The sequence below is a fragment of the Numida meleagris genome, chromosome 9 (assembly GCF_002078875.1).
Source record: "Numida meleagris isolate 19003 breed g44 Domestic line chromosome 9, NumMel1.0, whole genome shotgun sequence".
Classification (NCBI taxonomy): domain Eukaryota; kingdom Metazoa; phylum Chordata; class Aves; order Galliformes; family Numididae; genus Numida; species Numida meleagris.
Window position 1 is genome coordinate 9,807,687 of NC_034417.1, and position 26,825 is coordinate 9,834,511.

General features: G+C 37.9%; 1 protein-coding gene across 2 annotated transcripts in view; it reads right to left on the bottom strand.

The window, feature by feature from the left end:
- The window catches only part of FBN1 (fibrillin 1), a 151,975-nt gene that overhangs the window by 102,847 nt on the left and 22,303 nt on the right, over positions 1-26,825 (bottom strand). For both annotated transcript variants that reach the window (XM_021407256.1, XM_021407258.1), the window contains one exon: positions 26,016-26,111. In XM_021407256.1, the coding sequence (XP_021262931.1) occupies positions 26,016-26,111 (96 nt within the window). The remainder of the gene's footprint in view (positions 1-26,015; positions 26,112-26,825) is intronic.

The following is a 26,825-nucleotide window of genomic DNA, read 5'->3' on the forward strand; positions in this document are numbered from 1 at the left end:
CTCCCTTTTTTAATTTATGAATTATGCTGATTTCAGAAGATACTGTAAAACTTATATAGCCAGTGCTAGAAAGCACTGACATGGGATATGAACTCAAAATCCTAATCTTTATTTTGTCACAATAAAATTTCCTTATGTATACATGACATTTGCAATTACTGAAACTACTTCATGAGCAAAGCTCAAACACAAGGTTCCAAGTTATAAATCAGGAGTTGAAAAGGGGGGTGGGGGAGCAGGGAATACTACCTTTACTTTTTTTTTCCCCAAGAGATAATAGGATTTTAAATGAAAAATATTGAGACTTGAAAATATTTTAGTAAAATGATTTGTTAAAGATGTGCAACTGATGATTCCAGTGTTTGATGATATTTCTAATGCAAATTTCAGCATCTGCAAGTAGCCTTCAGTAAAGCATTAGTCATGGTTGTCTAACAATTTTATCTGCCTCTTCACAAATTTCTTAGCTATTTCTATAATGGAGCCTCAGACAACTGAGAAGACAGTAGAAACTCTAAAAACACTTTAAGTTCACATACATCAGAAAGAGCAAGAGGGCAACAGAGCAAGGATGGTATATATCATGAGAGAATCCAGTTTATTAAGTCCAAGGGAAAGAATCAAGCTGCATTTTAATCTACACCTTGTTCCTATTTTAGCCATAATGAGCAGACAATTTTTGTTATCCTCACAAAAAATGGTTTACGTTCCTAAAACCACCAGAGAGGTTGCTGAAATAAGTAACACTGTCAGACTTTGATCAAAACTAAGCACAGCAATAAATACTGATAACTGCTCCAGTTAAAGCCGAACAGAACCAATGAGACTCAAACACCAGGATAGTGCAAGACTTTCAATACTAGATACGCTTCTAAAGTTCTCAACTCAGAAGGCTCTCAGGCCCTCAGTTCATGCTAACTGCTGTTTGTTTTCAAGACCAATGTCCTATTTAATGTAAAGATAAAGTTTAAATATGATTTTGAACAAAGGGAACCCAGATTAAACAATTATGCCAGTGCAAGGATGCTGTATGAAATGCTGTTTGTCTCCTCCAATATTCATTCCATACAAATCTCCTATAAAAAGTTCTTCAAGGCTCAAATTTACAGCCTTGTCTTACAAACTCATGCTCACCTGTTGGTGAGATTGACAGAGTCCTACAGCCCTGTTAAAATAAACTAGAACTGGATAAGTACAAATATCACAGGATAGGATCCTAGCAAGCCAACAATTATCATAATCAGGATTATATTATTCAAAACAGGAAATCGCCAGTTCTTGCCTTCACGAAGACATGGATAATGATACAATGAGTGCTGCTTTGCCAGTTCTCAGTGCACAGTGCACACAGTTCATGCAGTCCCACATGCTACAGCATTGTCTGAGCAACAAACCCAAAGGTTGGAGGGAAGAAGCATTCCTGTCAGATGTTAGCACTTCATATGGGTAAATTCTGCACCAACCCCCAAATCCAGCCAAGACTGCTGTATATCTGAAACCGCTCTCAGCAATGCAAACGGGCAACTTTGCCTTTATTCAGTACAGGGAAAAAAGGAAAGAAAATAATATTCTATTACCATACAAAGAATAAGAGAAAAGTAAGAAAGGGTTCTAAGTCAAACAAAGCGCCTTAGAACTGATCTTTATTAGAACTTACTTTCCCACTTAGTCATGTTTTTGTTTCTGATATTTTGTGGGTTGGTTTTTTTTTGAGATTTTTTTTTTTCACTAGCTGGGGACAAAGGCAGATGACTGGAAGTGAGACCAAACTGCTGGGCAGGAACACAACTTGACCCTGCACCGCCCACTCAGAATTGCTCGCTGGTAACCCACTTGTAACAACATAACCCAAGAGTAATCCGCTTGACAGTCCATGCTCCTGGTTGGTCAGCAGTCAGAGAAGAGAACTGGAACTAACTGTGCCTGAAAATGCTCATTTGGAACTTGATCTCACACACCCGAAGAACAATGTTCATAAGGTGGCCAGTCTAAGTTTCAAGAAGCAGAATCCTTTTAACACAATACACAACTTCATAGGTAAATACAGTTCCAGGTGTCTACAGAGTCAGGGATCCCACTGTACAAATTTGTGCTTCTATCTTCAAGTATAACGTTTGGAAAATTATCTTCATATTTTAATAGCAAAAGAAACTAAATTGTCCAGTCTAACCAAATGGAGAGACTGTAAGTAAGGGTTTGCTACAATCTATTGGGAAACAAGGCAGAGCAAGGATATTGTTTGCAATATAACTCATACAGTGCCGTATTGCATGGAAGAAGAAAAAGAGAAAATGAAGCCAAAGTGAAACTTTAGAAGTAAGGCTGGCCAAAAGCAACTGCCCGCCAGATCATCAAACAAACTTTTCTGAAGGAAATGCAAATTTAAAAAAGGCTTTATCACACAATGCCTCTTATAACCTGAGCTGTGAACAGTTTCTATCATTACGCAATTCAGTAAGCAAGGTAACAAACCTACAGACTCATATGCAGTGGTGCCACTAAAAGCCCTCTGTCAAATAAAGCAGACTGAGCTCACAGAAGGGGAAAGGAAAAACACAGTTGGAGGGAATGCCTTCAGCTATTTAAGAGAGAAATTTCAATTTTATTTTTTTCTCAACCATACAAAATGCGTATTTCTAATGGAAAAAAAAAGCATTTTAAAGTTATTCTGTTTTCCAATGGCATTCTTAAAGAACAAGAGAGAAGCACAAATTTCAGTTTAGAAAGATTAGGAATAGAAAAGCAGACGACAAATTTCCAAAGGAGTATTCATAAATCTCCAGTGGCTGATCACTTGAATTATGGCAAAAATTCATTGAAGGGAAGGGAACCATGCACACATCATCATATTTACCTGCTTCAGAGATTCTAAGCTGATCCAGATATGCTTGCACAAACAAAATGCCAATCATTTTTCCCAAGCTTAAAAGCTAGGAATGGAATAAATGTAGATCAAGTAATCTGATATAACATCTGAAACAAATGGTGACATAATAGCACGGATATAATGAGAAACTCTTAAATCTTAGTTCTTTGAGAATGTTTCTTGCCTGGATTGGAAACTCTTCCCCTTTGGTATACAAACAACCACACTGTGGTTGTTATAATACAGCTTTCACTATACTTCAGTCATCTTACTCTCTTCAGAAAAGGTGCAATGCATTTAAAGATGATGGAGATAAACACCACACGTCATCTCAGAAAGCTGTGCTCAAAATGAGATTTTTTTTTTCCGGTAAAATTCCAAGAATTACAGGAAGGCTCGGAACTGGCACAAGAAGACAACATGACAAAGCTGACTGCAGCAGTTAGCACCACCATAGCACACTGAGTTTTAAAGGTTGAGCATTTCAGGCTAAATCTCCAAATGTCCATCAAAGTGATTTTAGGTACCTTCAGTCATGAAAACATCTCCTGATAAGGACAAAGGGAACAGACAGAATGTTTTACAGATGTACATCTCCCAAGAAACTAATGCAAACTAGTGTGACACTTTGCCAGATGGATGGGAAAGGCCAATGTGCTTGTACTCCATTTTAACTTATAAAATGCTCCCTACCTGTCATTTTTAGGCTATCAGAAAATCATGTTTTACACTTACACAGGACTTCATGGCTTTTAAGCACTGGGCAGAAAAGTGAATGATCATGGCCAGGAACCCATGGGATAACAACTATTTACCTCCATCTTTCTTAGTAGAGGAAGGTCACATATCTCACTTCACAGGCTGAATCAAGACAGACCCACAACACAACTGGCCCATGTCAGCTCAATGCACTGACTTCCAACCATTTAAAAAGTCAGACACCGTCAGACTCTGCTTACAGGTGACACTGAAATGTCAGTTGATAAATGCATCCAATCCCAACACTTATTTCCACATGGGCCATTTCCTCAAATAATTACTCACTGTTAAGCTCTCCCCTGTCCCCTCCTCCCCCAGGCCAGACACCATTACTCATCCTAGTCAGATCTCAATGTGTCATTGCTGGAAAGTACATGGCAAAGATATTAGAGGGTGTTCAGAAGGAAAGAAAACAAAACTTTGTAAATATTTTAAACCTTACGTGCTACAATGTCCCAAACTTCTTACCAATGAGGTTTCGTGGATTTAGCTGCGGTATGTGAAGAAAGTATCACCATGTCACTTCTGTCTGCTGCTTTCCAATGCCAGAGGTGGCTTCACATATAAACAAGACCACTTCTCAGTTGCTTCAGTGCACAGTCCAGCACAGAGCTCTAACTGTTGAGATTTAACACTGCTTACTACTAAGATATCGCTGGAACTGAGGAACCAGTCCACCCAGCCAGTGCCGTATGGCAGAGGTATGAATCTGGCAGTAGAAATGGCTCAAAATACCATAGCTGTGCTGTGGACAGATCACTGCTCCAAGTTGCCTCTTGTTATTTTAACAAGAGTAAAAAACATCCATGGAGGCATATCCAATACTTGCAATAAATAACTGCCACTGGTATCATAATTCTTTGTTCTGAATTAGTCAACCACAAAATTAGTTCCTGCCTCATGTATCACAGACCTAGCAACGTTATCCTCTAATTCATGAATCTGACGACCCCATTTCTACATGCCTTCCTCACCTTTGCTTGTTGCAAATTGTTCTCATATATTGACTTGCTGGCACACTTCAGCCTAAATTTATTTTCCATTCTGTAAGCTTCTTCACAAATCCCTTTTTGCACAGATGATCTGTTTAACATTTCTATCTAGCAAATATTATCTAGTCTTCCTGGGGTACTGGTTAAAGAACAGGGCTTTCAAATAGCTGCTTACTAACCACATAAGACTAACATTATCAGTTGCAGTGGGTGTACAGAACAATTCAGGCTGGCCATTTAAAAAAGTATTTTGGCAATCCATTTTCAAGAACAAATATACAACTACTTTCATGCCAATTTTATTCTTGACCCAGTTCTTGAAGTCTGTAACTGAAAAGTAATAACATTACCGTAATAAAATAATAAAAAAAAATGTTCAAAAAATTATTACAGAATTGGAGTGATTTGTTGCACACATTTTAATCCAACACGCAGACTAAGCATTTCACCAAAATCAAGGCTTTAGCTCTGTTGTTCCCAATTATGTACGGCTGCAGTCCAAATACAGAAAATTGTTACCACATTTTATCCTTTTCCATGATGAAGAAAACAGTAAGCAATGCAGTTAAATGCAGAATAACTTCTCATTTCTGAATAATCAGTTACCTGACAAACTCTAACCCACCCTACTTTGCTATGTGAGATACAAAAGAACACATCTTTACAGATTTTAATTTATCCAGTTTCTTTCACAGGCTAAAAAGAAAGAAAATAAAATTCTTGATTTCCATCTCTCTTTTAGCAAAACGTAACTAACATCAGTGACATATTTATTGTCAAGACCGAGTGATTGTTAAGGAGAAAAGATTCAATTGAAGAACTCAGGAAGTTTCACTTAAAAAGACTAAGTTGGCTGAAGTTTATTACTACTTTTTAAAAAGTAGAGTTCTTAAGAAGTGCCACGTTATAGAAACAGTCTTAACATACCACAAAGTATTAACTATTAAATAGCAAGGTAAGGACAAAGCTAGTAGACAGGCTCTGAATTTTTTCTCTTTGGCTCCAGAAGACACTGACTATAAAACAGCTGAGTCCATCCAAAAGTAGTGCAAACTGTGTAAGAAAAATAGACCCTAATGAGTTACAGTATATTAAATAGACCGACATCCAAAGGAAGGGAAAATGCTTTCAGACAATGCAACACAGGATTTAAAGACATACTGCTCACATTTTAAAAAGAATGAGTGGTACAAATTCATTAGAAACAACTGTGGGGGGAGGAAGGGGGAAATAATATATAAATGTTTCTCTGCAGTGTCATGAAACAAAATACAATTGCAGATCATTGGAATCAAACTCAGCCCAGGACTGAAAACGGGTTATAAATAAAAAAGGAAGGTGAGAGGAAGGAGGAGAGCCAATTTCACCATTCAAGCTAAGTGAAAAACAAAGAGTAAACATACAGCAAGAATGGCAAGAAGTCGACTCTCTTCCAGTGCGGATAACCTAAAGGGAAGGCAGTAAATGCAATCATGGTGTTTGGGGTGTTGGTAAGTATACATTTTCATAATGACACATGGACAAATGTTTGCGGCCCTAACAGAATGCAGAACTTCTAAAGTCTTGGCAGCTCTTTAACAAAGTAATTAGAGCAATCAACAATTTCTTCTTACTCCTTTCTAACAGCTGCCAGGAATCATCTGGCTTGCCCTAAGAAAGCTCCCTCTTTTCCAGAGCTGAAAAGGACCAGCACTCCTGAAAAATTATGAGAGTGGAAAAGCTTCCACCCAACAAAAGCAAGGGGCATGCAGATTATATCATATCATAGCGTGAAGACACTCTTCTTCAAACAGCAGTCAGCTCCCTGACCAAATTTCTTCAGCCAGGCACTTGTCTGGATTATTGCATTCTCTGTACTTCTCATATACACGTATTTTTAGTCATGACTTTAGTGATGAAAGATTTGACATGATGTCAACACTTACTTATTTGACTTTGTAATAACTAATACCATTCTTTTTTGGGTAAGTTTTGAACACAGAGTTTTACCTTGTAAACAACCAGCTAAAAGCATTAAAAAAATATATCAGAAAAACAATGATAATATACAGTATTTTAATTTGCACAGAAATGTTTTAGCAATGATTTTACGTCATGATTGCACTATTGTCTCCCCAAATCTCATGAAGTGTTACAAATCTAAATTGATAACATACAAAAAATTACTTCATATGCTAATGTCTCATCTCTATCTCCGCAGTGAAATGCATCAACCTGAAATACCGCGCCACTCTTTGTTTTGGAAGATCCTTCCTCAGTGAAACTGTGGCGTCATTCTGTGTTTACACCAATGTAATCATGACCAGCATCTGGCTCATTTTGCATTACCATGCATATGAGATTTGCATTAATACCATGATCCAAAAATAAACACAGTCATGGCATATGCTAGTTAACTCCGAGTAAGTCTGATGGTATCTCTATTGAAATATTATAGAATACATACCATAACTCTGCAATTATTTCATGTAATTAATAGCCATTGCCAGAAGTAGGAAAGATCTCTCTCCAAGAAGGCAAATGATCTAATCTTGACTGACAAGTATTTCCAAGCAAGGAAGTATAATTTTATTAAGTGTGTGCACAGATATACGTATCAATATCAAACACATAAGAGACTAATACTCATGTATTTAATTACTGCTTTTTTTGTTTGCGTATTTGTTTTTGTATGATCCAGTAGATATTGCTATGGACTCTACTTCTCAGCATTCTTCTGGTCTTCTTTGGATTTTACAGATTTTCAGCGAGCCTAGTGTTCTCTCTTCATTATTGCTTTCCCTTTAATCTTTACTAAGGCATTAAACTACTAAACTACTGTTAACCATGAACAAGCTGCACAAAATCTGAGTTACTCGGAGAGCTTTTAGACATATTTATCAGAGAGAGCCAAGGAACATCAGCTATACTGTTATATAACAAAAGCAAGTAAAGTTGTATTATTTTTTCGAAGTCTACTGTCATTCCTCTCTTCACTGACAGCTTAGTTGAAGGTGTGCTCTTGCATAGCACCAAGAGCTGAATATTCCCCCAAAATCAAAGAATGAATGGCCTCAAATGACTGAGGATTTTCTGCATAGATCAATTTTTTAATCTAAGGATTAGAGAATTAAACAGTCTGTCAAAACCAAATCAAAACTCTTTCCCAAGAAGTAATTATAGCAATATAGATTCTTGGGAACACATTCCTAATAGGACTGTATTCAAAAAAGTCACCTAGACATGGTTCTGGCAACCTGCTGGAAGTGTCCCTGCTTGAGCAGGGGACTGAGCCAGATGACCTCCACTGGACCCTTCCAACCTCAACCATTCTGTGATTCTGTGGGAAGCCCATTTCTTGTGACCATGTATGCACAAACCGCCACACAAAACAACAGCCACTAAGGGGATGAAAGGTAAGGGAGAGATCCACTCTGCATCAGAGGCCTCCTTCCAAAAGCTAGCCCATACCAGCTCAACCAAAAGCAACACATTCCAATTGTATTTAATTCATTACACGCTCATTGGGAATAGCATCAGACTCTTGGAAACCTAAGTTTGCACTGAACAGTCCATCACACCAATCCCTGCCCAGTTTCAGATGATTTCTTATAACTTAATTTGGAAATTCTGGGTTGAAATACAAGGTTTCTCTTACTTCCACTCTGCATAAACGCCAGTGATTATTTATTTATTGTCATGACAATCACTGAAATTTATCAATGTAAGTGTACAGAACATCTGGAATTAATGGTTTCAGTTAACAGATTTCATAACAGTGGTGCTTCAGAACACGTCAGTGAGATAAGTAATTTTTATTTGAGGAATATGGGAGAAAAGAATCAGGAGCTCAGCAAACAAACCAGGTGTCTGTGAATAGCTAACTATGGCACAGCGGGGAACAAAGAGCTCTGGCCTTTGTGTACTTCAACAGAGTAATGCTGATTTCATACAAAAATGGGATATCCTAGTTGAATGAAAATGATGGATACCCATGGTGTTCCCTCCTCACATACTTGCGCTTCCATTTGAAGCACAAAATATTGCAGCAGAAGTTTTGTAACATTGGCTATACAGAGAAGACAAGAAAGTACTCAGTGGAATAGGAGTCTCCCAGACATAGGTCAGCTAACCACTAGCATCACTAGCTCCCCACACAGGAGTACTTAACTTTCAAGTAACACGGGTGAATTTGCCTGTTATGCCACCCGAGCCTTCCTTTCTCAGTTTACGTTGTGTACCACATACCCTGACATAGCACATCACTGCTGCCTAATCAGATAAACAAGTAGGAGCAGAAGCTAAAACATATGAAAATTAAGAACACCACAGAATGCAGAGGTCCTTTAAACACATTTTCCATACATTCTTCATTCTTAAAAATCATCAAAACGCTTTGTAATTAAGTATGCTATGTAGAGATTTAACTATGAAATTTATAGATAAAATAATAATTTATATTAAACTTACAGAGCACTACCAGGTTTTGCTTCTGTTTACAGATAAAAGGATCTGCAGAAACTGCTGTTGATCCAGATGCCTGTCTAATACATAGTTCTTCACAGACTTACAAAATGCTGCGTATAAAAGGATGGAAACTACTTTTTGGCCTACTTTCTACACTGACATACTGAAGAGGAGGGATAGTCTTGTGGTTGAGACACTTGGCTGGGACTGAGATGACCTGGGTTCAGTTTCAGACTCTGCTACAGACTCCCTGTATACCCTTACACAAGTGACTTAATCTCTCTGTATGTAACGTAGGGCTGCCAATACTTCTGGACGCCGTAAGGTTTTTTCCTCTTCAGACTACACAGCCTTTGGGACACAGATTTGTGCATTTTGTGAATGATAAAGGGAGCTTCAAGCTGAATTCAGTCCTCTTGGCATTAGTGCAATAAAAGGAGAAAAGATTTTTTGCATAATGTTTTTTGTGTTTTGAATCTTCAAGTCTTTTTTAAATACAATTAACTGTCAGTTTGTAATAAATGACCAAAGGAATTAGCTCTTGAGATTTTCTGCGCCGGGCAAGTGTAACAGCAGCAGAACACATTCCATAGAAGAACTCATGCACAATCAATTAGGTCGTCTAATTAATTTTCCAACTCAATAGATGCTATGAACTTTTTTTTATACAGAAATATATCTATACTGGACACACATGTGTAAAAGCAATCCAAAAACTTTAAAAATCATAGAGAAGGACAGATGATATTCACTTGTAGGGAATGGGCTGCTACATGGGAACAATGCCCTCTCTCGTGGGATTCATATTTCTGACATGAGAGGAAAAAACACATGGGGGGGAGTAAGAGTATTTTCCAGTGGACAAGATTGTGTATGTACCATGAGAGACTGACTTGTTAATCAGTATTTAGAGTGATTTATGACATTTCTCCCATAATCAGGGAGAAAGAAAACTGGCAAAAGAAAAAAAAAAACAAAACCCAGAAGTGTTTAAAAAATAGATTTGAGTAAAACAGGACAAAACATAAGGATACATAATGCGGTTCTTAAGCAGAGATGACATGAGGTGAGAGAATCTAACACCAGAGATGTATTTGTCTAGTCCTAACTCAGACAGAACTTCAAGTGACATTAGCAGTAACTGTGTCTGAATAAGGACTGCAGAACAAAGTTTGAAACAAGTTGAAGAAGGGCCACAGAATTTATGTCTTTTCTCACAGCATCTTCTGCACTAAATTTTTACCGGCAATGAATTTTGCCTGCACTGCTTTTCCCATTGTTGTGATCATTTGAAAACAATTCTTCTACACTAACAAACAGAAGTGTTTGTGAGACTACAGTTATAACTGTGATGTCTGGGGAGCTTTAGACATACACCTTATAATTCACAATTATGGGAAAGATGTCACACAGAACCACAAGACACTTCAGCTAGGGCTTTATCCTAGGCATTTCTATGTAAGCACAGACTAGTTCATAGATGAACTTAAAAATCCTACAGCAAATAAAAAGTGATAAACAACCATCACTCCAACCCCAGTATTCCATCTGGCTATGCACTCTGAAATATTATACACTAGCAAGCACTTAGGTGATCACATGAATAAGCAACAATTACAGAAATCACAGATATTAACCTTGCATTTTGCATGAGGGCTTTCCCCCCTCCCCATCTGTGGAGTTGACTGCCATATTCTTTCTGTTTTGATATTTTCAAGCTGATAAGGTACAAAGTATGTGTCCTAATATTATTTGTATAGCTCAAATACTAGACCAATGATAAATGAGGATATTAGACCAAAAAAAAAAAAAAAAAAGAAACACATGAAGGATGGCCTAATCCAGCTGGGCTGAGAACATACTTCTTATCTGTCAAATTAGGCCATTCCTATATCTGTCTCAAAAAAGTAAAACTGAGGCAAAACCAAGAACTACAGTTCTTAGTGGCTAATGGATTGCCAGTACTTGTGCTGTCTTTTGAAATATTTCTACTGAAAGAATAACAATTGAATAAATGAATTGGAGCTGAGTAAACCACAGCAAGGCCTAATTTTGTCCCCATCTTAAGGCATCTTTCAAAACTAAAATTAATGAGCAGTAAAAGATGTAGTTTAAAAGTGTTTGCTAGAAAAGCAGGTTCCATTTGTAGTTTCCAGATTGTTAAGCACACCCCATTCATTTTTCTCTTTCTCACAAGTCTTCCTGTTGTAACTCAGCAGTGCGTGAAGCATGTTCTGATGTGAAGACACTTCCATCAGTAAATCAGGATTCACAGAAGGAAAAGAAGTGAGGGAATCCATACATAGGAAAGTTTCGCTTACCCTTCTGAATATAGAATCTCATCCACACTACTGAAACCCTTGAGTATCTTTTCCCTTTTAATTTCAATGAGCTTTAACTTCAGTATTAAGCTGCTAGGAATGCAGCAACTCCCCTAGCCCCCATGCCAAAAGCAGATTCACACCTGAGATAGAGAGTAGGTTAGGTATTAGGAAGTCAAATTCTTGTTGGGATTGAGTATAAGAGCATGGTACACAATGGACAGCAGCCAAGGGTAAGAGGGAAGGGAAGAAGGTAAGCAGGATGCAACTCCCATCTACTACTGGGAGTTAAGAGTTAAGATGGGTAAGTGTACAGAAAACAGCAGAAAGGAGTTTAAAGTTCCTCCGTAGGAGCTCTGGCATCTATCTAAACTGCACGGTTTAGCAATTACAGTGCCAATTTAAACTTGTACTTAAAAATATAGGAAATATTTTCTTTTCTTTTTTAATAGATGGGTACATTTAAGAAACGAGGTGGTCACAGATACACACATGCATCACTCTAAGCAATGCTAATGGAACAACAGACTGGGTCTGTTTTTAGTGGTGTCTAAAGTTTCAGCTGGTTGTAAACCAGCACTGTGGGAAAACTTTTAGGTGGCTTTAAAAAATTCCCATAAAACAGCAGAAAGCTCATAATTTAGGACACTTCAGGAGAATAGAACTTATTCCTGATCATCAGAGGTATTGTGCACTACATCCAAAAGGTAAGTAAGATTGTTTCCAGAAATAATGTCTTTTATCCATATCAATCCTGTAAGGAAATATCTAATTCAATAATTCAGGCTTCAGCTACGCTTGTGATAAACAAAGTTCAAATTAGAAAAATGTTTTTAAATCATCAGATAGTTTAGTCTTATAAAATAAAATATGCTTGCAGTGATTAAACTGCCCTTACACACAAATAATGTATTAGTGTGTGAATATACTATAAGACTAAATTAGAAAGATAATGTAATTCAGCCCACATGTTTGAAATGAGATAACCACTGGATGGAACTCTTGCCTGGCAGCATGCTGATCTCCTTCCTTCCCTCATTTAATAAGGAATTGGAAATGGGATCAGCATATTTTAAATAGCTGATTAAAAGCCCTGTTCATAAAAGTGATCTTATTTATTTTTCATGTGAGCATCAGGCTATCCCCCTGCTCTGAATGAGGTGCAGAGAGTCACTGGTATGCTGAGCACTCCATCTGCACAGGATGTCATCTCATGGGAAAAGGATGGCCCAAAACTCCTCCCCATGTGCTCAAATTTGCATATAACATAAATTGAAGTGAATGATGAGGCCCTTTGGATTTCAAAAAAGCTATTGGAGGACACATACACACATACTTCTCTATGCATTAACCAGTGTATATGAACTTATCTGCATTCAGGAAACATTTTAGAAATGAGAATATCAAAGATAGATTGTGTACACAGCACATAAGTCCTAAAGAAAATATATTATAAATATATTAATAAAATAATATATATTTATAAAATATATTATAAAACAGAAAGAGATTGTATGATTTTTGTTTGCTGCTTACTCTGCTAGAATATCTCTTATTCACTATCTTGAAACCCCAAATTGCTGTTAAATGAATACCATTATAAGTAACAGTATTTCTGTACCTTCGAGCCAGAGATAGTGATCTACTTTGTTAGAGCTTGTTCATATTTGTGGCTTATATATTTGACCACTTCTTTTACCCAAAATTACTAGCTGATATTAATGCATGGTACTACAGCACAGAGCTAACTGCTTTCTCATTAATCTCATGCACCTTCTCAAAATCTGGCAGAAAGCAGTCTGACTGTGTCAACTCTGAGGTCTGATTCAAAGCCCACCCAAGTCTCTGGGAATCCCTTTCTTTGACATCACTGGGGTTTCAGTCACCTCCATACTTCTCAAGAGGTTTCATCCAGGCTTCATTTCCCTGAACAATATAAGACTTCTACCTCTTGAGTCCAAAATAGCACCCATATGTTTGTATGTACAACCAATATGCTTTTCTTATAGCTGTTGTTGTGTGTGAAATGCAGGCATAATCCACCCTCTGGCCACAGCCAAAAAGAGAGTCGTGGAACAAACATAAGCCACTGCCTGCAGAGTTTTGGCAATAATTTACAATAAGTGGCAAATAATTATTAGTTTTGATGTTCACTGTAACATTAACCATCTTGAACTCTTCTGGTATTCCTTCAGACACAAGGAGCAGCTGCCCAGAAATTTCACTTGTACTCTTTAGTGAGAAGTCATTATATAACGTTTTATAAGGTTACCTAAGTATTACAAACAAGGAGCAAATTGTGGATATGCATGCGGATAGGCAAAACATATATATTTATCCAATTTGTTTGAATGATCTCAGACACTGAAAAACACAACTCTCATATCAAGAATTAATTCAGCAAACATACACAAAGAACAATAGCAGTCTCTAAACTGTGGCAGATGTCAATAAAGGCTTGTACAGCCACATTCTAGACAACTAAAATTAACGAGTCAAAACTACCTCGAGTCTTCTTAGTCTGTCCTCTATCACACTGAATTCAAAGGAAGCATTTACACTGATTTCAACAAGAGCAGGATATGAATCCTGGTAAGTTTTGAGGACAGTTGAATCACTGGAAGTGCAGCAAGACTTTGCATCAGAGTAACAGAAAGAAATTCCTCCCTGCCTGAGACTGAAGTAGACAACGACATAGGCTGAAGGAAGTTGTTATTTCTATTCAAAATTCTAAACAGCTGTTTTCAAGACAGATTAAAAGAGTTTTCAATGTTTGGATTCAACTCAAGAGCTTTATCTAATGCATACTTCGTATTTGAGTATTTGTTGAATTAGAAATTTAATAGAGCAGCTGAGTATTTTAAAATCTTTTGGAAGATGTGAAAAAGGGATGTGAACTCTAGCACACCCTGTAAAACATAAATTTCTTACCAAAAGAATATGTTATTCATGTGCTCTGTACATTAGGTCAATTATTACTCACTTTCTTTGGAGAACAACCAAATGCCTCCACCCTTTATAACAGAGAACTGTAATCAACCGTAGTAAGAATAGCAGAGCTATTCTAATACATGTTGGTGGCTCAGGTTCTAGCTCAGGAAAGTTTGAAGAGTAAGAGACTGAGAGTGATTTGCCATTTTTTTATTTTTAAAGAGAAAAAAAATTGATGTTTCCTTTTAAACCTCAGTAAATAATTTCAATTTAACATAAAAGGAAAAAAAAAACCTTTTTTAAAAAAAATGAATGCTTTAAATTGGCCCTCCAATTTAAACACTTCTGTTATTTAATGACAAATTCCATAAACATTCTGATACTAATATTTCTTCCACTGCACGCCTTTCATTTCCGCTAACCCAATTTAACCTCTCATCTTCCTTGCAGTCAGCAGCAGTACAAAGCATTTTTTTAATACTGACATCAGCAAGTGACTGAAGTGCTAGTGCTAAGTTCAAAATGCCTTCTAAAAACATGACTTTTTGTATTGAATTTGGAACTGAGTTTGATACAACTTGTACTGTTAGTTTAATATAGTATCACCTTTCATGAAGCCATATCTTGTTGAGTTCCTGCTGGGACCTTAGAGCTGAAATAGCACAAGGCTTAATGCATGGCACTTCATTTTGCCCAGAACTGGCTCAGGCCAAGAGAAGCATTTCAAATTATTTAGATAACCACACAGATTAAATACCCAGCAAGGTAGCTTGCTAAGTCATTCATCATTTGCCATTCCTGGACCGTGCTCGTGTCTAGCAATGTTTTTACTAGAAGAGACATTCAGATGGATGGAACGCACATCTCTGCTGGGTTTTCCCTGCCTAAGAAGCAGTCTAAACTTCTCAACCTGCTTTCAATGCTCTCTTCCTAAGAGATGCACAGAAGTACTTGGCTAGATCCCCTCTGCCATCTTTCTATCATCCTTCCTCACCTGCTTCTTTTGTTTTTTCCTCTGTAACTTACTGTGTAATAAAATATATCTTTCCTTATTTTAACCCCTCAAGAAGCCCACACCAACAAATTGTCCTCTTATTTCTCAAGAATCAAGTAACTGGCATAAGTAATGCTGTGTCACACAATTCAATTCTACACATAGTATCTGCATCAATAAAGTACATCTTCAAGGTTACTGGAGTCACTGATCTAACATTGACTCTCCTTTTGTAGTATGTAACACTTCTCTTTTTTAACCGACCATTTCAATGGTAGATCTTTTTGCCTTTAAAGCCTGCAGTCTGGAAGTCATTTTTGACCCTGTGGTTTCTTTTGAAGCTTGTATTAATCCAACTGTAAAGCTGTCATACTACCATTTTGTGGATCTCTCCAAGTTACCACCCATACTGTCCCATTGGGACATGGAGATTCTCATAAAGGCTTTCATCGTATCTCAGCAGGACAATTATAATTCATTGCTTGCTGGTTTTACTATTACCTCTTATAAACATCTCAAGCTCAAGTAGTATTCTGTAACAATATTGCTTAGCTGAGCTAAAACGTCTGGACATACTATTCCAGCACAGAGACACGTCCAATGGCTCTTGAAGAAGCATTTCAAAGTGTCTCACTGTAAGATTCATCCTAATTGCACTTTAAAGGAATGATACAGCATGCTTTTCACGGCAAATGTTTCTTGCTTTCTTTCTTGTCCTAGTTCTCAGAAACTTAAGCAAACATAGGAGGTTTTGAGATCTTAAAATCCCACTAGACTTAGGGACCAAGTTTCCTTCTATCTCAGATGAAATTACCAGTCAAGACAGGGGAAAAGATCTCAAAGCATGTCTATGATTTTGCCTATTTGCATGGTGACTCTACACATGAAGACTGTGTAGACAAAACAGACCTGGGGGTATTGGTCAATGCTCGGCTGAACATGAGCCAGCAGTGTGCCCAGGTGGCCAAGAAGGCCAATGGCATCCTGGCTTGTATCAGAAATAGTGTTGCCAGTAGGAGTAGGGAAGTCATTGTCCCTCTGTACTCAGCACTGGTGAGGCTGCACCTCGAGTACAGTGTCCAGTTTTGGGCCCCTCATTGCAAGAAAGACACTGAGGCCCTGGAGCATGTTCAGAGGAGGGCAACAAAGCCGGTGAGGGGTCTGGAGCACAGGCCTTATGAGGAGCGGATGAGGAAGCTAGAATTGTTCAGTCTGGAGAAGAGGAGGCTCAGGGGAGACCTTATCATTCTCTATAACTACCTGAAGGGAGGTTGTAGTGAGCTGGGGGTCAGCCTCTTCTCTCTTGTAACTAGTGACAGGACGATGGGGAATGGCCTCAAGTTGCACCAGGGGAGATTTAGGCTGGATGTTAGGAAATACTACTTTTCTGAAAGAGTGGTCAGGCGCTGGAATGGGCTGTCCAGGGAGGTGGTTGAGTCACCGTCCCTGGAGGTGTTCAAGAAACATTTAGATATAGCGTTGAGAGACATGGTTTAGCGGGGTTATTGGTGGTAGGTGGAAGGTTGGACTGGATGATCTTATAGGTCTTTTCCAACCTAGCTAATTCTATGATTCTATGAAAACATTCCCCACCCCACATCCCATGAAGCAGTGTGATTTTGTCAGCTCATTTCATATTTTTAAACTAATTGTTCCATTTTTAGAATTTTATCAGGCAAGTCCACTAGAAATTATCAGCATATTATGTGCTTTCATTTCACAGCCTTCATTTAATCATTGTCAAATACCCTTCAGAGAGTATAAAGCACAAAAATAAACAAATACCCCCTCCCACCCACCCCCACCCCTCACAAAAGCCCACTACCAACAACAAAAACAAAACATGCAGGATTATGAATGCTTTGACAGAATTCGCTCTAGATCTTCCTTAAATGGCTAACAGGCTTGAACTGGATGTGCTACAACAAATCACAGACTAAAATACATTTTAACACATTTTCCAGGAGGTGACTGGACACAGTCCTAGACAACCTGCTCTAGCTGATTCTGCTCAAACAGAAGGAGGTCTCTTCCACCCTAGAGTGAGTCTGTAAGATGAAAAACTGCTAGAAATTCTCCCCTCTGTCTTCTGTAATTCGGATGGCTTTATTAAAAACAAACAAACAAAAAGAAAAGGGAATACCTTCTTTGGTATGTAAGAGTCACTCCATTGAGTAGTAAACGTGAATTTATTGTGGTATTTGATTTTGTTGGAAATAAACTGATTTCCCTACTCTTGCTGAAAACTTATAGTAGATTCAATAGAGCTATCTTGAGTAGTGGGAACAATATATACAATATAAGCATCTTGACTTACAAAACTGAAGGTTTAACCTCAAGACCAAAGAGCGCTAAGAAATCACCAGCTGTACAAAAGCAGGGAAAAAAAATAAAACAAGAAAACAGTAAATGTAATAAAATGTCACTAAATTTATTACCACTGCTGCTTTGTCAGTGAGAATCCTTCTGTCTTAGCACAGCAGAGCAGGGACTTTGTCCCATGTCACACACAGTGATGCGGGCTGAAAGTCCCAGCCACCACTTCTCCAAGGAGAAAACTGCAAGCATTCTCCTAAGCTCCGATTCCACTATGGCTGTCAGCACCTTTGTGTAGGAAAAGAAAGCATTAGAGAGTCACCTCCCAAGGAGTAATGAGGAAGTAAGGGCACTACAGAAACTCCTGGGGGTCACCAGGTAAACTCTGCAACACATAAGTGATGAGGACAGAGCCATTATCACACAAGCTCAGCATCATTCAGTAAGTGAGGCTTAGTCAAGTTAAATGCTTTTTAAAAAGTGACATGCTATGCTAAACATTCATGAAAGAAAACAGTGCAGAGGCCATCCCTTCTGAATGGGGTCTGGAACCTGAATTATACCACCGTGAAAGAAAATTAAGACTACAACTCAGCAACCTGAAGTTGAGGCTGCACTTATGTTAACCTACCTGCAGCAGCACACACGTGATAAATATGTAATATCACAATCATAACTAGGTGCTTACAAGTTTCTTATTTCTGTTTTAAAATATATAAATATGTGTATGTGCATATGTGTATATACCTACACACTTTACTAACTCTCAAGTTGGTTGTTTTTGTTTTGTTTTTTAAACGTACTTAGCTATAGATTTTACACATCTTTACACGTCTTTTTACAAAGAGAAATTTTGAGTCTTGGTTTCTTTACATAAGGAAATTCCCTCTTTTTCCAAAAGAGGTTCTTTTTTTTTTTTTTTCTGGATAAGGAGCGCAAAGCCAGACTGTTTTACAGCACAGCAGAGTTTGGAAAGTGATCTTTCTCTTAGGGCTCCTTTCATTTCAGACCTTATTTAGGCCTCTTTTCTTTTCCTACAGCGTTTCTCTGGAGTGCCAAACCGTACAAGCTGTCACTGAAAAAAAATTATAGAAACCACTCAGTCATTATTCCTGAAGTTCTCAAGGCCAGTCGGAAACATGAAAGTGACTGTCCTTACAACCACTCTTATGCAGTTATTTCCTGTAACTTTTTGCCACTTCCCTGCGCAGATAGGATATGAGCTATTTTTCTAAATGTAACAGATTTCATCAACTCTGTTACAAATATGTTGCAAGAAAACTTACATATGACATAACAGTAACACTGACCATTTTGAGCACCTCTGCTTAAGATGTATTTTCATTAGCATTTTGTAGCTGACCTACATAAAAGAATTGTTTTTCTTGGAAATGCCCTTGTGAGTTTATCCTTGCATTAGGTAAGACCTACAACGTTTTAAAAGAATTCTCTTTTCTTTGTTAGAAAAGATCATCATGAAGTCTTAAAAACCACTGAAATCCTTTACCAACAAAACAAACAAACAAACACCACCACCAAAACCTGTGACACAAACTTGACAGAGGAATCATATGTACAGATATTTTCATTTTTTCTGTTGCAACTGTAACAATAATTTTCAGCTTACCAGCTCAGTAAGAAAAAAAGGTATGAATGGAAAGTACTTATTTACAATTTCAAGGTGATTCTCAAGGAAAACATTAGTTTTCACTGCAAGATATCAAAGTATTTTAGGTAGCTGTGCTTTCTTATATCAATACTTACCATGGCCCAGACAAGGAACATCTTTCTCTTTGCTGTGCAAAGCCAGCATCACTAGACAAGATCCCATCTTCATTTACTCATTCCCTGTCTCTTGTTCAGCTGCAGGAGTCACAATCAAGAAAGAACCTTCTCTATGGAAAGCTCCACAAGAAATTATTTGAGCTCAGATACTTTACATTCTAAAAGTTTCATAGGGACCTACAAATTGGGAGACAGCTGAAATTTGAAAAGGGGAATGTTGCAATGGTACTAAGTGAGCAAGAATGGTTTGAAGACATTTACACTGAAGGCCTCAGATGCAATGCTGTGCGGCAATTACAACTAAAATCAACAAGAGCTGACTCAGCCTCTCAGCACACACACAAAAAAATCAGACTTTGGTGATACAACATCAGACAAATTCTTCCCAGTTCTCCCTGGAGCTCTGCAGAGCACAAATCTGGCAGTGCAGGCCATTCAGGGATGTTATTCAACTGCCTCCACCGTGGACAGAAAAGTCTTATCTGTTTTAATGTAACATCGCATAACCAAACAAACAGACATCTCTTTGTGTAGGTAACTTCAACCAAGCCTTCTGATGAAAGCACAGGCTTCCACTCTTCCTTTCTTAAGACATCACCAAGCAGATCACATGAGCAAAGCCAACACAAGGTTCAGCCCCTGACTGCAGAAAGCAGGAATGAATTTCTTGTGCAGCAAAGGCGTGCCCAGAGGCTGCCAGCACACCTGCAGGTAGGCGTCACGTGCAGCAACACAGCTGTCTGCAGTACCAGGAGAATGACCTCAGTGATTCTCCTGTGAGTCCCTTCATGTTCTCCATGCAAGAATCAAATCTCACCAATTAGAACACAACTATTTAATTCAAATGTCTGTACTGTAATTTATTAAATGTTTGTATTAACATATGCCATTACCACTTAAAAAACTATTCCTACCTCTACCAAAGCACAGGCTCCTCAGTTCGTGGTTAAATTTGTATGCAACTCCACTGTCACAGCTAAAACCAAGCAAAAGCAAAATACAAAGGCTGAGTAATACCTTGCTGCACATCTAAAGGTCAGTGCCCTTAGCAGCCAATCAGGAAGGCATGGAAATACCAAGAGGGCTGCCAGATAGCTGAATGAAAACTTTGGATTTGTTTGACTGAAACCAAAACTCAATTTGGAACAAAATGTAAATGTTCAGCTCCATGTACAAAAGTTGGAGTTCTTACATCTCACAAGAGACATAACCCCATATGTACTGAATCGTTTATGGATCTTGATTAAGCTTTAAGCATATATCTGAAAGAACATTTTAAAACACATTATGTGGTATTTTCAGATGGTTTCCTTATAGAGCAAGCAACATACAATGGCTGGATAGTGTATTCGCAAGGAGCAGAACAATGGATAAAAGCTTTCACATACAGAAGACCCTAAAAATGCTTTTTGGCATTAAATAACAAACTGAGCTTAGTACTGAGTTCTGGTCCAAAGATCTATTGATTATATTGCTAAGTATTTTAAACAGCCTTAAATCACACATGCTAATTCTGTATAGACTGACTTCCTCAGCATTAAGCTGCAGCTTTGGTGTAAAAAAAAATTTAAGAACTCCTCATCCGTTCAACTCAACTTCTTTCATAGAAAAGATATTCCTAGCTGCTGACACCGCATTTCTGTTTTAAAACTGAAAGATGGCAACATGAATTAAAATTCTATTAAAGAAAGCAAAACATCAGTCTGTGACTGAATATACTGAATGTCAGCCTGAAGCAATTGTTCATAATTTATAAATTCAGGGGGAAAATAGTGTGTTAGAATACTTACTCCAGGCCTTCAGGCCTAGCCATCCTTTAGTTTGCTGCTATAATACTGTACACGCTGTATTCACGTTACAGGGCTGAAGAAACTACACGTCTATGTCAACAGATGTGTTTCTTGGAAGACAGCTACAAAAATCAAGTTTAGTCAAATGGTTGCCAGCTACCATATGCTGCAATACTACTTTAAATGCAACATAAGGCTTTGGGAACATACTTTTACTGCTATCTACACTTTGTTATTTACTTTCCGTTTAGACTAAATACCAGAGACGGGGCACGCTAAGGGGTGCAGTGTCCTCTTTGTGAAAACATTCTGCTCGTTGTAATATTTAGAAAGAAAAAAAAAAAAACATACACAGCACTACACTACTCTCGACCACTTTCAGTGGCCGCAGTTTCATAGAGAAGCTCTGGGAAAGATATTTTTACATATGGCATTAATTCTGGGAACTTTTAATAATGGCCAAATATAATTAAAAATTAGGCAAAAATTCCTGCCATGGAGCAAGCAGTACAGAAACGACTCTGTTTGAAGAAAAAGCAATCATTTGCTCATATTCTGAGTCCAGAAAAACACAAAACACACGTGGTACATTTTTAATATTTGAACTACATCAGGCCCTACTCAGCTCCTACGTGAAGCGAGTGGCACAACTCCAAAATGCAGCAGGATTGAGCCCCTGATGTTGTCATAAGCATTCAAATAAACAAACAGGGCTGTAACACATTCTAAGCTTCCACTGTGTTCCTCTAACTGGATCCAGACAGAAAAAGAAAAGCACATTTCATTGCACTTTTTTCAATAGCAGAATAACAACAATATACGATTTTATATTCTATGGAAGTGACTCTATTATAGTATAACCACCCAAATGTCCAAAGGAAAAGAGATTCAAAGAGGTCAAGATAGCCATTATGCACTAATTAGGAGGAGGACACTGTTCTATCAAATCTGATTGGGATGTCTGATCTCTGAGTCTGTAACATCACTTTTTTCTCTGGACTTTCATAAAAAGTCTGATAGAGGGATGTTTTCAAATGATCCCAAAGTGGGCATCTAACACAGTTAGCTAAATTCCCCAGGCTCTATTTACAGACAACGAAAAGAGCTGTCGATGTTCTGAATCATCCTCAGGGGAAACTAAGCTAAACCTCTGACTCAGTCTCCTCAGAGTCTCTTAAAGGAACTGCAATATCTGTAACTCATTCATTATTAAAAGTTAAATGGTGTAAGGATGGCATCTGTTTCTTAAACAGCAAAAGAAATTTTGGGTTGCTTGCAACTTCACTTTTCTATTACCTGCAATTTATTTTCAACAGCAATATGACTAAATAATATGCTTCAAGCTGAATACACATCTCAGACGCACCTCTCAGAACTCAGTACTGACTCTGAAAGCTTTGGCCAAAATCCAGCAAGACCCTAATGCATTTGAATAATGTTATGCATATTGACATCTCAAGTTTGCATTTAAATGCACGTCAAAGCCCACCACCAGATCACAGCCAGAGAACTCAGCACCTTCCAGAATGAATGGTTAAAGTTCAAATTTTAACTCAGCCAATATGCATGAAATATTTTCCTTTCTGGACTATGTATATTAAACCTATCTTAAATTGCTGTAGGAAGCATTTCCCAACTCCACTAGTTTTTTACTGTTCAGCTTATGTCAAGTTCACCTTTTTGATGAACACTATCTCAAAGGAAAAGGAGGTCTACTGTATTTAAGATACACCTGCATACACTTGTCAGTATGCCAGGAGGCTCCTCCTGCTCTGGAAGGGCGCCAAGCACCATACACACAGCTTAGGAACTAATGATACACATGATAGACTCGACCGTATCACAGTTATCAATCCAGTTCTGACAAGACATATCCCACTGGTGACATGGTATGCACTCTCCCAGAACATGAAGAGGAACTCCACTGATAATAGTGATTGTAAAAACTCCTTTTGATCGCATTTCATGGTGTTTTATACCAACATTAACACCTCTAAGCCACACAAAAAGTAATTTGTATGCTGAAACTGTCCAGTGCTTCTCCCTGAAAGAATAAATACATAAAACTGCTCATGCCACAGATGTGATGGAATTTGCAGCACTGTGAAACAGTAGGTCTTTTACCAGATAAGCTCTTTCATTATGCATGTATTTGAAACCATTGACAAAGAAGTCTTGTAAAAATCTGTTAACAATCATATGGTCAGCATTTACTGAGGTAATACCAATCAAGCTAATTTGTCTCACATATATTGGCCAAATGTACGGAAAATTAAAACAGCAAACATAAAACAACACAACATGCTGCTGAACTTAAACTGGCTCAAACTCCAGTACAAGCACCTGGAACATTTTCATTGTTTTCCATATCTGGTTATTAGAACAACTCCCCTGAATCTGGTTGCCTCAACACTGTTTTATTCAAGACAGTTCAAAGCTACAACACATGCAGCAATGGCTGGAATATTCCTGGGTCCGTGACATATGTGCCATAAACACTCAGTGCTTGCAGAGAAAAGCACTGTGTGATATGCATTAGTAAATTACTTACATCACTGTTAGCCAGTGGCATGGCATACCCTAGAAGTCAACCCACAGCCAAACACATGGAAAATGCGCATGCCACAAAAGCGTATCACTTCACATTACATTTATATCCAGAAATGGTGTTTTCACAACAATCTGCCTCTCCTACTTCTCCCAGAAACAGGATAGTTTCAGAGACTATTTCTCTTGAGTAATTCCCTTTTTCTTCCCCCCACCATGTTTAGAGAAGCTTTGGTTATTTAAAAAAAAAAAAAAAAGAAAAGAAAATCTTACTTTGCAAGGCATGAAACTTGTCAATCTATTTACTGGAAAATATCCATCCACATATATACATCAGAAGCCCACGAGGGAATGTCACAAATCCACATAACATTCCAGAGCAAGATCCAAAACATGGATCCCTTTCTTAGTTGACAGATGTGTAAAATCGTACGCAGCCAGACAAGTCCCTAATGACCACACAGGTGCACGTGCTGAACAATGCAAGCCCACTAAGACCAACATTAGCTTATACTTGAAAAGTTATCTTCAGAAAACATTTTTCTGATGGGATAATGTGATTCTGGGACCAAAAAAACTCCACACCCTTTTTAGAGGAGGGGAACATATTAGCTCAGCTAGGTAGAGAGGCTGGAGGGAATCTCTGTGAAAGAAGCCAACTGTCAGAAGTTTTCTGGGAAGATATGACTATCACTTGGCCTCAGCACCGCAGTAAGCTTTAACTAGAAATACTGCAGCTTATTAATGTGTATGTTCTCTTTTCCTGATAACTGCAGAATCAAACACATGTTCTAAGTAAAAACTGCTTATGGATGACACATACAGATCACGGTTTTCCACTTCAATTGTGCTCAAAAACATGTATGGGATCCCATGACAGTATGATTTGGCTCAAATGGCTTTGGGTCACCAGTTTCACACTCCACCCGACACTAGGAAGGAGCCCTGAGGGACGTGACTGAAGCTGTTAGCAGGCTTCAGCCCAATCAGGTGGAGTCAAACTGGCCTCAGATTAGGCAACATAAAGGCAGCACTGAACAAGCCCCTTCAGAACTTGTACATTGCAGCTCCTCACCAGACTGAAGGCTCAAACCTTCACCCACGGAGAACAAACAAGCAGTAACTGCTTGAAAGTCAAAGACTTTGTAGATATATTCAAAACAATTGTAACTTATAAAGCTTTTACTTTCTGCAAACTTCAGGCTTTTAACCAAAGACAATTAACATTTTCCATTCTTCTTGCTGAGATGCCAAGGTTCAGAAGCTACTCCTCAGTCTTTAGAAAAACTTCACTGTCGGTTTGAACTATTGCAGGATCCAAGTGGACAATTGGCAAAACTTCACACAGTGCAAAGACAGCAATTGTATCCGCTGTTCGGTGTGCAGCAAGTACCTGCTCCATCCTGCTGTGTGCTCTACCACAGAACAAAACACTTCTGGTCCCCTAAGATTTGTTGTTCTGCATCCCAGCTTATGCTGCTCATATAAAAAAAGCCATCCACCCATCTATGAGTAGTGCCGACAGCAGTGAGCATCTGACACATTCACTGCCAGGAATTTCACATGCTAAGCACACCTTGTACATGCAAGCCTAAAATCAGGTCAGTAACATCTACATTGTCCCAGGATCACAGAAACATAACACAGACCTGTTGTATAGATAATATATATGAATTTCCTATGAAATAGATCAATTGCTAACTCTATCAAACAAAAATGTATTATTTTTGAGTTTATAAAATTCAATAGAAGGCTCATGCCTAAATATGTTTTGTTGTATCTCTCTCAAATGAACAATTAAATTAGTTGAATATCTGTGAAACAAAAACCATACACCAGATGAGGCAGCTGGCAGCTTGATGAGGATATAGCTGTACAAGATGGAAAGAAGAACTGAATAAACTCTGCCAAAATATAAATCACCGAACACAGAGGCAAGGTGCTATTTATCACTGGTAAGCAGACATATCAGAGAGATAAAAACAGCTCTTCTGATGACTTAAAACTGAATCAAAGATTGTGTACAAACAGCTATCAATATTTTTTATTTGACAGCTTTTCCATTAGAATATTTTCACAGCAAAAAATAAACAAAAGAAAGACCCTAAGCACTAGCATGTGTTTCATCCTGGTGTGTTATACCCATATTTTGGATTCTACACTTATTAACAGACAGCAATAAAATATTACTATTTAAGTGTGTGATATCAATGGTATTTTCAAATTACTATTAAGCAAGTTTGAATATCATTTTTTTTTCCTACATACCTCTTTCACACTGAGGCCCAGTAAATCCGTATGTGCATGCACATCGGTTTGGGGCGACACATCTTCCTCCATTTAGACATCCATTTTCACAGACAGCTGTATCAAAGGGAAGGTAAAAGTAGTCTTTATTACACTACTCCCAGAAAAATAGGAAACTACATATTTAACCAGCTCAGGTAAACTAGTAAAAAATGTAAACATAACAGGTCAGGACACATTTTTTTCTAGAATCTTTTGCTATTTCCTGGTCTCATTAGTATAATGAATACATCTTTTCAAGGAGGTATAATGTAAACATACTAATAACCACAGTGTCTCTGACCTCTCAGAGGCTCTCTCAGCGCCTCTTTGATGACCAGACAATTCCATAACTTTGAAATAACATCTCTTTCAAACTCTCAGCAAAGAAACACAGAAAAAGTAGAGACTGCACATAGAAGGTGCAGGTGAAAAATTCACCTTTAAATTCTCAGAGGTGTTACCGATATTCAAGCACCTTTAACCGTGCATTTGCTCCTCTACCATGATTAAAAATTAAAAAAAATAAAAAAATTAAAAATTAAAGAAGTGTCAAAAGGCTTGTTGCTGGTGTTTAATAATCCATGACATCAAACAGGATAGCAAAATGCAATCAGTGTCTATTCTGATTTAGTTACTCCAAGATATTCTTCCCTGCACTACACAGTCACTAGAGCCCAGTTTTCCTCATAATAAACTCCAAGAGCAATTTCCTTCAAAAATAATCAGAAAATGTAACATTCACAAGAAAAAAAGGTTTTTAAGTACAATTTGATGCTCATTGAGTAATGT